We start from the raw sequence: 15761 nt of genomic DNA on the forward strand, positions 1-15761 counted from the left end.
ATGGTCTGGGCATCTCCTGTCCGCTGTCGTCATGCACCATGATCTCCCACACTCTCCTCTGCGTACATCTTTTCTGAGCTCCAGTACTTTTTCAATTACTGGAGTGCAGCATAGGGCCTTTGCATGTGCTGTTTCCTCTGCTTGAAATATCTTCTCTCTTCCTGGTTTTTGCTTTATTAACTCCTATTCACACCTCAGACCTCAGGTCTCATTTGGCTTCCTTAGAGAATTCCTGCTACCTTAACTAGAACAAATTCTACTACATTCCCTCTTAACAGCAACATGTACCTCTCTTTCATGGCACTCAATACAGTTGTCATTTTAAATTTCCTTCACTAATGATTTGATCCCTGAGTTCTCCACTGGATATAAGTTCTATAGTATCCTATGGGTTTAGCATAGGACCTGGCTTATAGTAGGTTTGGTCAGTACTAGCATTATTTGAATAAAGCAATAAATAAACACTTACAATTTATTCCTGTGTATGGATTAGCCAGCTAGGATATACTCCTTGGCTTCCACTAGGTGAAATAAAGTATTCTGAATTGGCGATTTCTACAATGATGGGTTTCTATTTCTAAATATTCTCTGTTAAAAAAAAAAAAAGTCCTCACCTACCCTTCCTTTTGCACACATGGGCCTGTGCATATGCACACTTACACACTTTTTTTTTTTACTGTGTTAACTTCTCACAGTAGGTATCTGGTAGTCCTTGTTGGAAAGAGAAATGTACTTCTCACTGAATTAAGTATGGATACTTAAATCATACTTAGCAAACACAGCGTATGAAAATGTGTGCTCACTGTTTACTTTTTTAAAAGGGTAGAGCAAAATACTTGTTGAAAAGGGTGAGTTTTCCAATGAGTTTAAAACACTTCCAAATTTGAAGTTGGGATTCACTATTTTAATCTATAGTCTCCTGAAAAAATGTCAAGAATACCTTTCTGGCAGACAACATAAACCAACTTTAATCATGCATTATTTGAAGACAGCAATACATACATTGCTAAAGGAGGGTATGTGAACTTGCCCAAATAGTTATGTCTACTCCTAAAATGTGTTATAATCAAAACTTGTGAGAGCAGCTCCCGGTACATGAAAGCACATTGAGTCTAATGAGGACTCTCCGGTAAACTGTGGCAGAAAGTGCATTGGCCAGCATACTGATGCAGGTCACACCTGATATTTTTTAATGTCACTTCAACATGCTGGAGTAATTGGCTCCTCTGTCTCCCTTGTAAGTTTCTCACTGCAGCATGGTGTGCAAGGAAGTACAGACAGCCAGTGCTGGAAAATGGGTAACAGCTATATGGAAACCCATCAAGAAGATGAAGAGTATTCACTTATCATTCAGCAAACAAATACCAGAAAGCAGAAACTCTATTATAATTTCACCTCATTTTCTTTGTGGTGGTACGGATGACAATACAGTCAAAACATCAGGGTCTGGATACCTCGGTACGGAATTCCAAATACTCAGTTCAGTAGCAAATGTATTCCCTGAATGAATACTACCATTTGTCTACAATATAACATGTCTGAAATTGGGAAATGAAATTATAATAAAAGATGCAAACGTGTCCCTTATTTGCCACAAGAGGTTCTGATCTGGAGCACAGAACAGGAAATTTGAATTCAAAAGATATAATACACAGGGACTAGCGATACCTAGGATACTTACAGAAACAAAGAACAGGCCAGATTTTCATATGCTGCTTCTTTTTATTATCACCTCTGGATTCAAAGAAGGCTCATGACATTCCACCAAGTGATAACAAGAAAGCACTCCTCCTAGGCTGTGGGGGAACTTACCACATCCCTGTGTTCTCCTTCTTTAGGGGTAAGGATGACGGACAGCAAAATGATTCCAAGGTAGTGGTCAGGATAATGAGGATCTTTCAGTGTTAGGGTCACATCTGTGGGCCTATGATATACAATATTAAGATTGTAAACCATCATTAAATATATAAGCCAAAAATATATTTTATATTGACAATTTATTATTTTTAAGAAGAAAATAAATTTTGTTTTCTTTTACTTTCCTGGTCCAATTTCTGTTGTTATTAAAATATCATTAATGCACTCTTATCCAATAAATCGTGGACCAACTGGGTGTACTTGGATTCACTGTGTAAGTCTCAGTCCTTTCTGTGGTTCTAGAAAGCTAAGAAACTATAAAAGTATAGAGAAATGTACAAGTACCTTCTTTATAATCTCTAAACACACAGAAAGCCAGATATTTTCTATAAATTTGAGTCCAACAAGTAAATGAGGGTCATTTACAGACCACTACATGATTTAGAATAAAGAGATGAGTGGTAAAAGAGGAAAAGATAATACATAATTTGCCTTATATGCATCATAGACATATTTCTTTATTGTGTAATTATTTTTAACAGAGTCCATTGTTTACAATAATGCTACTATATTTTTTTGGCTGTTTAAACCTATGCCTAAACAATTTTTAGATTCAGAAACACAAGGAAACCACTACTTGGTCAAGTTGGTGAATACTTAGAAGGCTTTAGAATTAAGTATGTCTGAAGAAGAGATTATGAATTACTCAGTATTACCCAGAATAATTTTAGAAAATAATGCCAACCACACATTGAACTGACAATGTGTAGGTAATATCTTATTTCCATATCTCAATTAAACATATATTTCAATTTTAACAAATGCATGTTAAGCATTACAGTGTATATGCATATACTATATATATACATATATGTTTGATATATAATTTGATTTGGTTCATTTTGTTGAACAAATAGGAGTTCATGCCCCTCTACCCCCCAATAAACCTAAGGGATTGTGGAATATTTGACACAAAACCTGAATCTTTAAATGTTGGCAAATTAGGAACGTTCCCTTACTTGCTCAGTCACTTATTCATTTCATTCACAAAACATATATTAAACACATATGAAATACCACACACTGTGCTAAATCTTGGGTAAAAACCAGAGGTTAAGATCAGTGATAATATCATTATCTTTAGGGAGCTTAATAATTAGTAAATGCTATAGTTGGAATCTAGTACTGGGGAGAGGGCTTGGTGGGGAAAGCTGGTCCAAATAAGAATTTTCAATCCTGGCTGCATATAAGAATCCACTGGGAAGCTTTAAAAAAGTATATATTCCTTAATTCTACCCATGATGACCCTGGTTCTATAGATCAAGGTTGGGTCTGGAAATTTATATTGTTTATGAAGCTCTCTAAGTGATTTTCCCATACAACCAGGATTGAGAACCAAAGATACTTAAAAAAAAAATTTTTTTTAACATTTATTTATTATTGAGAGACAGAGAGAGAGAGAGCAGGGGAGGGGTAGAGAGAGGGGAGACACAGAATCTGAAGCAGGCTCCAGGCTCTGAGCTGTCAGCACATAGCCCGACTTGGGTCTCAAACTCACTGTGAGGTCATGACCTGAGCTCAAGTCAGTCGCCTAACCAACTGAACCACCCAGGCTCCCGAACCAAAGATACATTTTAAGGCTAAGGTATTATAATAGTAGGAAACTTTTACATGATGCTTAAAGTCAAGGAATAATGTTATGAAAAAGATGAACTGTTTTCCAATGCCAGAGGTTTTTTTGTTTCTTTGTTTGTTTTTAAGGAGGCTTCACGCCCAGCATGGAGTTCAACACGGGGCTTAAACTCACAACCCTGAGATCACGAGTCAAATACTTAACTGGCTGAGCCACCCAGGTGCTCCCCAGTGTCAGAGGTTTTAACTGAAACATGAAAAATTAGTCAGATTGATAATATACATGTTATAACAGTCGTGATACAAATGGCTCCAATATCAATTTAGTTACAACTACTCACCGTGGTTTGACAGCAACAACTTGTTCCTTTCATTTTAACAAATTCATGTTAAGCATTATAGAATGTATGTAAATACTATACATAGATACATGTTTTTATATGGAGTTACAATTTGATTTGGTTCATTTTCCTATAATGAGTACATATAAAATTAAAAGAAAACTTATTATATTTTTATAATGATTACATGATAAAGATTTAAGAACATTTTCAATTGCTTGATGATGCTGATGATGATGATTTTCTCTCAAAGTAAAACTTTAATGCATTACAGAATAGCATAAGTATTTATATGGCTAATATTATTATCCATTTATCTACACCTAGGGACTATTGATTTATACACAGAATGTAATGGCATACACCATCATGTGGTTTTAAAAAGTAGTAATTTGGTGTTTACCTAGTTTTGGGAGGAAGGAATGATTAAATACATAAACTAAGTAAAGTGGCAAAATAAACACCAAATGCTTGGATAAATGTCTTTTTATTTTCTTAATCATCCCATATTTTTCCATTTAAGGTTATTTTTCATCAATGATTTATCTTTAATAGGGAAAAAGAGAGATTTATGCTCTGTGATTAAATACAGCAGTTTGCATATCCTTTAGCAGAAATCTATACAGAAAATAGTTGTGGCCTTCATAGAACACCACAGCCCATTGAGCTGGAGCTCAGTCTTCATGGTAACGGATGACATAAAACACTATCTTGGATGGGGCGCCTGGGGAGCTTCGTTAAGTATCTGCCTCTTGATTTCCACTCAGGTCATGATGTCAGTTTGTAAGATAGAGTCCCTGTCACAGGCTCTGTGTTGACAGCATGGAGCCTGCTTAGGATTCTCTCTCCCTACCTCTCTCTGCCCCTCCCCCACTCACTCTTGCGTGTGAGCTCTCTCTCTCAAAATAAATAAATAAACTTAAAAACAACAACACCACTATGTAGGAAACATCCTTCCACTGTGGTGAGTGGGAGGCCGGCAATCACCCACATTCTATCATTAGGTCAGCCTGTGCTAACCTCTTGACTGGAATAGAGGACGTGCCGGAAGTCCAGAAAAGTCTGCTCTTTGGTCCAGTCCATGGCAAAAATGGCTTTTGGAAGACCAAGAAGCTGCCAGTGTGCTCAAGCTTAGCTGACTATGATACATACGGGGGTTCTATTATTTCTGTTTAATTTGCATTTAAAATATAAAGTAGCGATCTGGCCCATTTCTCTGCTCCCCTGTTTTCCACTGCTCCTGCCACATCACGTACATGATCACATAAAACACCTTAAAACCATCAAAGAAGATCTCACAGCTTCGTTTGCAACCTATCCCAGTACTGCTTGACCCTTTTAAAACATATTTTTTTCCTTCTGTAGTATTAATCAATTCTTAGCTTCCAGTTGAAGTGCATTTTAAAAAAATATAAGCCCATAATTAGGTGCCAGGTATGACTAATACTAATAATAATTCTATAGCTTTACAACTAGTCAAGCAATGATAAACTAATGTGACTGAGGGAATACAACTAATCTTTCTTCATGTTTGAGGCACTCCTGAGTAACTAGGATCACCAGTGATCGCAAAATTAGACTGTCTTTGGGCTTAGGTGATAAGAAAGTAGCTGTTTTTGACATAAAGTACATACATGTTTTATTTCCTGTATGGTAGCCTGATTCTTAAACTAGTCATTTCTATTTACATGCATAATCTACTTTATGTCCCACTACAACCATTTCAGCAACATGGAAGTAAGGAATTTGTCTTTTATCTCTAGATTGCTGGTGCTTAGTACAGTGCTGGGGGACAGATCAGGTGTCCTAGAATTTTTCTTCCAAATAACTGTTGTTGTTTAAGACAATCAAGGAAGATGCTATTATTTCCACTGGGTAGATAAAAAAGATGCACTTGAAAAAGGCTGGCTAGCATGACAGCTCACAACAATAAATGAGAGAACAGTGTCTAGAACCCAGATCGGCTGTCACTCTATTTATACAGGCCCAGCTTCACAACAAGAGGCAGTGATATAACAGTGGCTCAAAAGTTACCTGTTTAACTCCAGTTGTGTGAGATCCAGAAAGGCTGAGCCCATAAAGTCATCCTGTAGTCCAAAATCATAGTCAAATACCTGAGAAGCCAAAGAGACAAAGCATTATTAGAAATAATTACAATATAGCTTTCAATGAAAATATCTTGACTATAAAATATTGGTTGTCTGTGTCATCAAAAATAGTGAAACTTCCTAATATTTTTACAAATTTCTTTGTTTGAGGGGCACCTTGGTGGCTCAGTTGATTAAGCGTCTGACTCGATTTCAGTTCAGGCCGCAATCTTATGGTTTTGTGAGTTTGAGCTCCACATTAGGCTTTGCACTGACTCTATAGAACTTGCTTCGGATTCCCTTTCTCTCACTCTCACTCTCTCTCTCTCTCTGCCCCTACCCAGCTAGTGCTCAGTCTCTCTCAAAATAAATAAATAAACTTCAAAAAAATTTTCTTTGTTTGAAATGTTAGGGTCTCACAAAATATTCAAAGGAAATTGCATTTTTTACTTAAAATTGTTATTTATATCAAATAGAACTTTAAGGAAGATGAATAACAAAATCAAGTAAAATATAGTAAATCATCAAAAATCTGAGGAACCCAGGCTTAGAATATTTTCCCCATATTATAGAAGGGATATTAGCATTACTGGAAGGAAAAATAAGTGAGTATGAAATTCAACAAATATGTCTTCCATAGTGGGCTCTTGGTGATGAGTACATGATTCTAATTCCTTCATGTTTTTCAGGTCACTGAAGATAAATTCTGTGATATTATAGGGCAATGTCTTTTGAAATATACAAATAAGTTAAAATTGAAGTGTTGTTATTAAAAAATTTTGTAAAGTCATATTAAGGTTAAGTCAAATTTAGTTTTTATCATCACAAGGAAGACTAGGAAATAATATTAATGTAACTACCAACAACAATCAGAAAGGAAAAGAGAATGTGTTTCTATTTATTTATCCAGTATCTTCTTTGTGCCTTTTATGGTTCTTATTCATACTATGATAAATAAAAAAGTATTGTCCCTGATCTCTTGGACCCTGCATTTAAGAGCTGAGACAGTGTATACAAACCCAAATAGATAAATACACTTCAGTGATGAGCACTGTGGACACAAAAGTCTAAGGGGGTGTGTTGGAAGCTGCTATTTTAGATAGGGAGTCCAGGAAGGCCTCGTGCAGGAAGTGTGTCATGTAGAGACCAGAATGATGAGAAGGATTATGCCGGTTTGGGAAGATCATTCCCAGGCAGAAGAAACACCAAATGACCAACACAAGCAATGGTCATCAAGAAGTCAGTGTGGTTGAAGCAGAGTGAGAAATATGGAGAGTGGAAAGAAGGCTGAAGAGACAGCTCAGAGCTAGATCAATTAGGGCCATTTCCGAAAGACTCCAAGAAAATGGGAGTTGGCTAACTTCCATCCATTCATTAGTTTTCCTACTCATTCTGTCCTCAGTCAATATTGATTAAGTATTTATTATGTACCAGACAATATGCTAGGCATAAACAGGGGTGAGCAAAGCTGACATCATCATTGCTTACAGTTTAGTAAAGGAGACAGATGTTAAACAAGGAAGTGCACAGGTGATATGTAATTCCAAATGTTGGTAAGTATTGTAAAGAAAAGAACAGCGTTTGAAAAAAAATCATAGAGATCAGGGAAAGCTTTTTTTTTAAATTAATTAATTAATTAATTAATTTTTTTAATATATGAAATTTATTGTCAAATTGGTTTCCATACAACACCCAGTGCTCATCCCAAAAGGTGCCCTCCTCAATACCCATCACCCACCCTCCCCTCCCTCCCACCCCCCATCAACCCTCAGTTTGTTCTCAGGGAAAGCTTTTAAGATGGAAGAAAGATGCTAGTAGATGAAGTTTGGAGCTGTGCTTCTGGATCTTTTCAAACAGAAAATCTTTGTATTGCACATTGCAGTAAATGAGCATGGACAAGTAAGCCAGCTCTTGAAAAGGTCAACCAGGCCATGGAACTCTCCAGGATGTGAGAATCCATTAGGCTGAGAGAATTTAGCACAACTGGGCTCAGTAGTTAGAAAACCTGAAGCAAAGGGAACAATATGTACAGCAGCCTGCATCCTTGGTTTTTCTCCAGTATTAATAGCCTTTGATTAAAAAAAAAACTTAATATGTAAAAAAATTGATATTTAAATAAGAAGATAAATACTTTGCATTACAAAAGGACTCTTAAGTTTGAAGTCATAAGGGGATTTACTTAAGTGATAAGTTCCCCTAATGTCTTCTAAATTATTCAATTCACAGGCATTTGATTTACATACAACCTTTCAGGAGTACATTTGTTATAGAAAGCACAGTGCTCCTGTAATAGATATTCTCCTTGATCAATTACACCTCTGAGATCTAGTCATGTGCCCAGTGGCATATCACATGAATACACTGCCACGTCTCAGGCAACGGACACCTCACTGTTTGCAAGTGGCTACAAATACTGTATTTTACAACATAAAATTTATACTCAAAATTAAACAAATTTCTCTTACGCAATCTCTTCTAATTGTATCACCCTAAAGCTAAAACTCTTAGGGACTATAGTGATAATCAACCAACATCTGGGGTACACACATACATGTGAAGTGGAGAGCTGTGAATCCAGTGAACTGGCTAGAGGAGACAGTCCAAATGGGTGATTCAACATTCGAACTTTCTTAACTCTCACGGTGAAAGTCTTTCCTCCAGTCCTAATGCTAGGTGCTTACTTTAGTTTCTTCCTATTCATTAGTAAATGCATAACCATGGGAAAGAATGTAACAACTAGAATCCATTCATTAATGAAATTATTAGCTTTGCGACTTGGTTCCAAGTTCTATAAACTACCTGTCAGAAGGAGCATTGTTTTAGGGAAAGTTTCAGAAATACAGAACATAGAGAAGAGATAAAACAGGAAAAGATACTCCCACTGTTGGGGCACCTGGGTGGCTCAGTTAGTTAAGTGTTCAACTCTTGATATCAGCTCAGGTTGTGATCTCATGGTTAGTGATCTGAGGGTCGTGAGACTGAGCCCCATGTCAGGCTCTGTGCTGAGCATGGCGTCTGCTTGGGATTTTCTCTCTCCCTCTCTCTCTGTCCCTGCCCCCTCCAATAAATAAATAAACTTAAAAAAAAAAAAGAAAAGGTACTCCCACTGCAATAACAACAAGCACAGTGAACACTGATTAATGTTTATTCAATATTTAGTATCCATTAGGCACTGTTATCTGTTAAACATATTACGGAGATGCTGAAATTTATGTTGTATAGAACTCAGTGAACAGGGTATTGTTGTTTCCATTTTTCAGATAAGGAATCCAAAGCTAAAAAAGTTTATGTCACTTGCCCCCAAAACTTGGGGCTTTGAAGAGGTTGGATTCAGATTCAGTTGTGCAAGATACTCTGTTCAGAATAGAACACATTTAAATTTAGCAAATACGAGTTGGGTACCCACTGTGAGGGAAGCACTGTGAATTCACATGTGAACAGTTTAGATGGGATGCTTGCCTTCACACATCTCCTGGGAGAGGTGGAAACCTTAGATAACATTAGATAAAAGTTGCTTGGTTTCCATAACACCTCTCTTCATTCTCACGTGAGTTTAGAACAAAAAATGTTTTATTCTAATAAATGAATTTATTTAGCATTTTGATTTAATTGCCTCCCTTGAAAAATTGCATCAGGGAGTACACCAGCTAAAATGCTCTTGGAAATCAGTAACAGAAAGCTCAGCTCCCACAAATGGGAATTTGTTAGCTCAAATGACTGGAATGCCCAAAGGTAATTACGACTTCAGTGGAGTTTTCAATTGCCAGTTCAAATGATTCATGTATTTATTCATTCAGTTACGTGAGAAATATTTGTTTAGCATCTACAATGTGCCAAGTATTGTCCTAGGCACTGGAAATACAGCAGTGAACAGAAAAAATTTTCTGATTTCTTGGGGCTTACATATAGGGGAGCTGCAGATAATAAATGAATGCATGACAGGTAGTGATAAGTGCCATGGGGAAAAATATCTCAGGGTATGGGAGTGATGGGGACTGCTATTTATAAGATGTTTCAGAGAACAATCAGAGAGAGTGGCCTTTGAATAAAGATGCATAATGGGAATAGGATATGGAACAGGACCCAGATCACGTAATGTGACCCAGGATCTAAGATTCTATGAAGAAAATATGTCCATGACTCATTTTCATATTCAGGCAGCTTCAAAATAACCATTTCACTATACAAGAATAATTAAACTCAAAATCGTAGGACTGACATTGTAACGCAAAGAAAAAAGAAAACCTAACTGGGGCCATTGCAATTAGTCATCTTTAGTAGAAAATACAAGTTATGTTGCATAATTACTGGGTGGACATAGGAAACCCTAAATCTCTCTAAGTCTTACTCACCTATGTAATGGGGATGAGGAAAGTCATTTGTCAGGTATTTTGAGGATTACATGAGATAAAGTAGGCCTTGTGCCTCGCATGGTGCTCAAGAAATGGTAGTTATTATTATAGTGAAAATGTGACCAGAGATTCTATCTTCCCAAGACTCAATAACCTATGTTCTTTGCCCAAACATTGTTTCCATTTGTAAGTCTAGAAAAATAGCTCCCTCCCTACCCAAGCAGTGCATCAGAATAACCTATTGTGTTTCAAAAGTACAGAAGATTGTACTCTACCATACAGGCCCTAAATCAGTCTGTAGGGAAGACACTTGAACATCTGGATTCTTACACACACACACACACACACACACACACACACAAAACAAAAACAAAAAAAAGCTTCATGGTAATTCTGATGTACAGCCAGGGGTGACTATCATTGGTATATGACATTCATTTAGGGCCCTTAAAACCTACTCAGAAATAATTTGGCATAAGATAGCAATATGGTGCTTAACTTGAACCATGCTGAAGAATGTTTCAATTTTAAATCTTTTAAAAAAATTTTTAATGTTTATTTTTGAGAGAGACAGAGAGAGAGAGAGAGAGAGAGAGAGAGAGAGAGAGAGAATCCAAAGCAGGCTCCAGGCTCTGAGCTGTCAACACAGAGCCAGTCATGGGGCTTGAACTCACGAACTGTGAGATCATACCTGAACTGAAGTCAGACACTTAACCAACTGAGCCTCCCAGGCATCCCATCAATTTTAAATCTTAAGCCTGGATATATATGAGTTATTTAAGGAAATGTCAACTTTGGTAAAATGACAGTCTTAGACACAGTAATCTGATCCCAAACAGAATCACCTTCCTAATTATCAAAACCTTTCTATTAGTTAGAAAAGCACTCCAATCTAACCCAGATTTTTAGCCTGTGATTAGGCCAAACAAGCAGCAATTTATACAACCATTTCCCCTTTATATTACTTCTCTCTTTTCCACTATAACTCTGGGTGTTCACTGTGTAACTTGAATAATAGTGTCAGTGAAATGAAAATTGAAAATTTAATTCAATTCAGCTGAAATGGACACTGAATTTACCCTCTTATCTAAGATGTGTGCCTGAGCAGGCATCCCTGTGGCTACCGACCAGGCTCCAGTGGCTCTTGTCTCAGTTAAAACTACTGCATTTAAACCCCCAGCTTTTACTACGACCTTATAAGTATATTTCAAGTCCATTCCTATAGACTTGTTTTTATCTGCCCTTACTGTAAAGTCATTTGGAACTGAAGGAATAGTCTTATTAAAATTAAAAGCTATAGGAGTTCTAACCAATTGGAATGCATGTTATTTTTTATTTTGTGTCTAATTTTTTTTTAAATGACAGGTCCAAGATTTTTGGAGGGAAAAATCTGTTTTTGCTAGAAATGCTATAAGCACTGCAACTTTAATGTGATTTTACAATCTTGGCTCAGAAGTGAATTTTGTTTCCCTTGGTAACCTTTGCATTGATAGAAATCAGATTACAGGGCACATATAAGCTTCTTTTTCCTTTAACTACAGACAGGATGGTTGTAGACAGTATTTTCTAACCATCTAGTACATGGATGCATTTTCATATTGCCTGTCAGTACAGAATCAGTTAGTCCCTAAGAAATCTTTCAGGGAAGATTAATCTCCCAGTACATAGGATATGGGCATCATATCAAAATCAAGTCAGTCAATCACACATGGCTATGTAGAGACAATGAAAATAAAGCAATGTTCATGAAATTCTTAAAATATTTCCACCAGTGTATTTGATTTAGGTCTCTGTGTATGCAAGGTTAGGCAAAAAGCAGATAACATAAAAAGTGAAAAAAAGAAAGCAAAAAATTAGAGACTTTTTTCAAAAGATGCCCTATGCATTTCATAGAAAACAAAAATCAAATGAAAAATACGAAAGCATATTTAGAAGCATAAGTATTACATAAAAATATTGTCATTTTATGTTTGTACACGAAAGACCAGTATAATTTCTACTTAATCATTTTTCTTACGTAGAAATGTACGAAAGTGACAAATATTTTATAATTCATTGTGTATCTTTTTCTGTATAGTACAAGTTAAGTCGTGGCTACATGATGCCGTACTTTGAAAACTCAATGTGGTAAATAAACAAAAAAAAACAAAAACAATCTTTGGGGTCTCTCTCCTAGCTTTTGGCTTATACGGTGGTTGTTAACCAAGGCTTTGGGCCTGTATGTAGTATCACTGTCTCCAATGGCACAAGTATATGTGTGGACATATTCTCTCCCAAACCAAAACAAAAAATTTTGCCATCATTTTTTTTTCTGTGTACTACAGACTTTTGTTTATTTTTGAGTCTATTGTGATATTCCTTTCCAAATATCCATTTTGACATTTAGATTTCTACAGAGATGAATATTCATTCTCAAGCTCAAGAGAATAGCAAAAGAAATTAACTGTAATTTTGAGAAGTTTATTTCTTAATCCTTTGAAAGACTGGAGATCCACATGGTTCTGTTGTGGAGTAATATCCCATTAAAGAAACAGATACCCAGTAAAAGTAATTAAGAACAAATCTTGTTCCTTCCATGATTTTTCTCATAAGGGACCTTAAGCAAGATCCAAATGGTTCAGTTCAATCCTTAGTAACCCCCGCTTTCCTCTCCTGTCCATCATCCCCATGGCCACAGCTACCCCAACTCATCTCTTCCAAACCTCCCTAGAAATAAAATTTCCTTTACATATCATTTATATGTATTTTTAATTCCTTTTACAACTTCTATCTCAGTTCTTTATTATAAAGGCACTCCCTTTTTTCTCACGTAGATATTTCTTTCTCTCTAGAAGTGGAGAGGAGGGACGAAAAGCATCTCCAACTCTGAAGATCTTCCCTTTGGTGGGAGGAAGGTTGGCCATGAATACTGCCACATTAATAATACTTATGCTGTCACTCATATGTTAAAAGACAGTTCATGAATTCTATTTAATTGATTTTCTTTAGCCAATGTCCACTCAAGACTATTTCTTTTATTTTTTTAATTAAAAATTTTAGAAGTTTATTTATTTATTTTGAGAGAGAGAGCACTGAAGGGGCAGAGAGAGAGAGAGAGAGAGAGAGAATCCCAAGCAGTCTCCCCACTATCAGCACGGAGCCCAATGTGGGGCTGGAACCCACGAACTGTGAGATCATGACCTGAGCTGAAATCGAGTGGGTCACTTTACCCACTGAGCCACCCAGGTGCTCTGAGACTGTTTCTTATGCAAATATGGATCTATTCTCCTATAATGACTTCTAGAAACTTACCAACTATGTCATTAGAAGATTCTCTTCTCACCAATCTTAAAAACTGTTCTGCTATGGTTATTTTAAGACTAATCAAGTGCAGTAATGAGAAGGAGAAAGAGTGGAATAAGGAGTTGGATCTGTACCTGACTGTGAACATTCAACTGAGGTAATTCACTACCTTCAGACCAGTCAGTTCTGCTCTTATTTTAATAAAAGCCTCGTTACTTTTTTTTTCCCCTTTCTGTGTAGAAGAGAAACAAATGGAGGCAATATAAATGAAGAGTTGATGGGAATGAGGATGCCTAGAGGTTGCTCAAAGAGTGATTATATGAGATTTTTGGCTCAAGTGCCAGTTGCAAAATGTGGTTATTATGGTAAAAATAGAAAAAGGTTTGGTCACTGAGTGGATAGTCAGAACACAGGAACCACAAAGAGTGTCTACAAATATGAATTAGATACAGAAAAAGTACCTGGAGACATGGATTAAAGAGAAGTTAGGTAGGAAAATAAAACAAATTTCCTGGGGCGCCTGGGTGGCTCAGTCAGTTAAGCGTCTGACTCCAGCTCAGGTCATGATCTCATAGTTTATGAGTTTGAGCCCCGCATTGGGCTCTGTGCTGATAGCTCAGAGCCTGGAATCTGCTTCAGATTCTGTGTCTCCCTCTCTCTCTGCCCCTCCCCTGCTTGCACTCTGTCTGTCTGTCTCTCTTTCTCCAAAACAAATAAATATTTAAAAAAATTTAAAAAACAAAACAAGGAATCTCCTTAAGTTCTTAAAAAAAAAAAACACAAAAAAACAAAAAAAAAACTACATCAAGTGAGAGGAAACACCTTTTTTTTTTTCTTTCCATTTTTGGATATCTTTATCCTTCTCATCTTTCAAGGAAAATATTTTGTTTGCAACCAGTAATGGTAGATCCCCTGATATAATTCTTGGACAAAAAGACTAGGTTCTGTGTAAGCTTTCTTCCTTGCTAGATTTTATGGAGACTTGTTTATATATATTCCCAGAGTGTGCTAAATCATTTAACTTCGCCAAACAGGAGAAGATGGAGTCCATAATCCTTCTACGTGACTGGCAATAGAACTGTCCTGAAGAAAAATGCTCCCACGCTTCCCCTCCCCTCTATTTCGTTTCTGTCACACCATCAACAGGTTAGAGTTGTGCACAGCAGAATTTATCTCTCGTGAAAAATCTCATCAGACAAGGATACATGATAGAAAAACCATCAAACAGCGAGTTTTATGTCATTGCATTAGGGAAACACAAATAACTGGCTCACCTTTATATACAATGGTTCCCTAAGATGCTCAACAAGAATGCAAGCTTTCTCCTCCCATATGGGATTGAGGTTCTTGTGTATTATTTTACTTCTAAAAACTTCTTTTCCTCCAATTTTAAACTTCACGTATGGATCACTTGTCCCTGTTAAAGAGATACAGATTGATTCATGTTAATCATGCCTTTCGTTGGAAGCAAGAGAATAGCTCATTTAAACATAAGGAAGCATTTAAAGGAATAAAAGTTAAATAAAGCTTATCACATGGGAAAATAAAGGTTAAGGTTTTTTTCCAAAAATTCTCCTTAAATTTTAAAGGGACAGTATATAATACTATTAAATCTAAGTAATAATAATAATAGTAATTTTTTTTTCTGATCTTTACATGGTAACCCTGTCCTGATATTTAAAAACCTCTATTGCATGCTGCATATGTCAATTTAATTCATATTATAAATGACAGAGATGAATCTGACATTTCTCTTGGTATCATCTGGTCAACTACAAAAAGATGATCCAGCATCTTGACCTAACTGACTAGTTTTAGACTTAAATATGCTGCTCAAACTTTATACTAGTGTGATGGGCTTAAGGAAAGGTGAGTCACAAACTGGACTTTAAATTCATCCTTGGTCCCACATTCTCTCTTGCTCAGAATTTTCAATTTTAGAATGCTAGGAAAGGTTGGAGGTCTCAGAGTAAGCCATTGGGGGAAGGGGACAACTGCTTATTTAATCATCTGCCAATTTCATATTAACCCTGCACACCTCCCAAGCTCCCCATGATAATAAAGAAAATCAGAGCTAGGGTGGCCCCAGTTGGTTAAATGTCCGACTTCAGCTCAGGTCATGATCTCGCAGTTCGTGGGTTTGAGCCCCGCGTCGGGCTCTATGCTGACAGCTCAGAGCTTGAACTGCTTCAGATTCTGTGCCTCCCCCT

General features: G+C 36.6%; 1 protein-coding gene across 5 annotated transcripts in view; it reads right to left on the minus strand.

The window, feature by feature from the left end:
• Positions 1 to 15761, minus strand: part of MCTP1 (multiple C2 and transmembrane domain containing 1) — a 531752-nt gene that overhangs the window by 225879 nt on the left and 290112 nt on the right. For all 5 annotated transcript variants that reach the window (XM_043593772.1, XM_043593790.1, XM_043593780.1 and 2 more), the window contains exons 3-5: positions 14826 to 14968; positions 5865 to 5944; positions 1813 to 1924 (exon numbers count right to left, since the gene is read on the minus strand). In XM_043593772.1, coding sequence (XP_043449707.1) covers positions 1813 to 1924; positions 5865 to 5944; positions 14826 to 14968 — 335 coding nt within the window. The remainder of the gene's footprint in view (positions 1 to 1812; positions 1925 to 5864; positions 5945 to 14825; positions 14969 to 15761) is intronic.

Source organism: Prionailurus bengalensis, chromosome A1 (genome assembly GCF_016509475.1).
Source record: "Prionailurus bengalensis isolate Pbe53 chromosome A1, Fcat_Pben_1.1_paternal_pri, whole genome shotgun sequence".
NCBI classification, from domain to species: domain Eukaryota; kingdom Metazoa; phylum Chordata; class Mammalia; order Carnivora; family Felidae; genus Prionailurus; species Prionailurus bengalensis.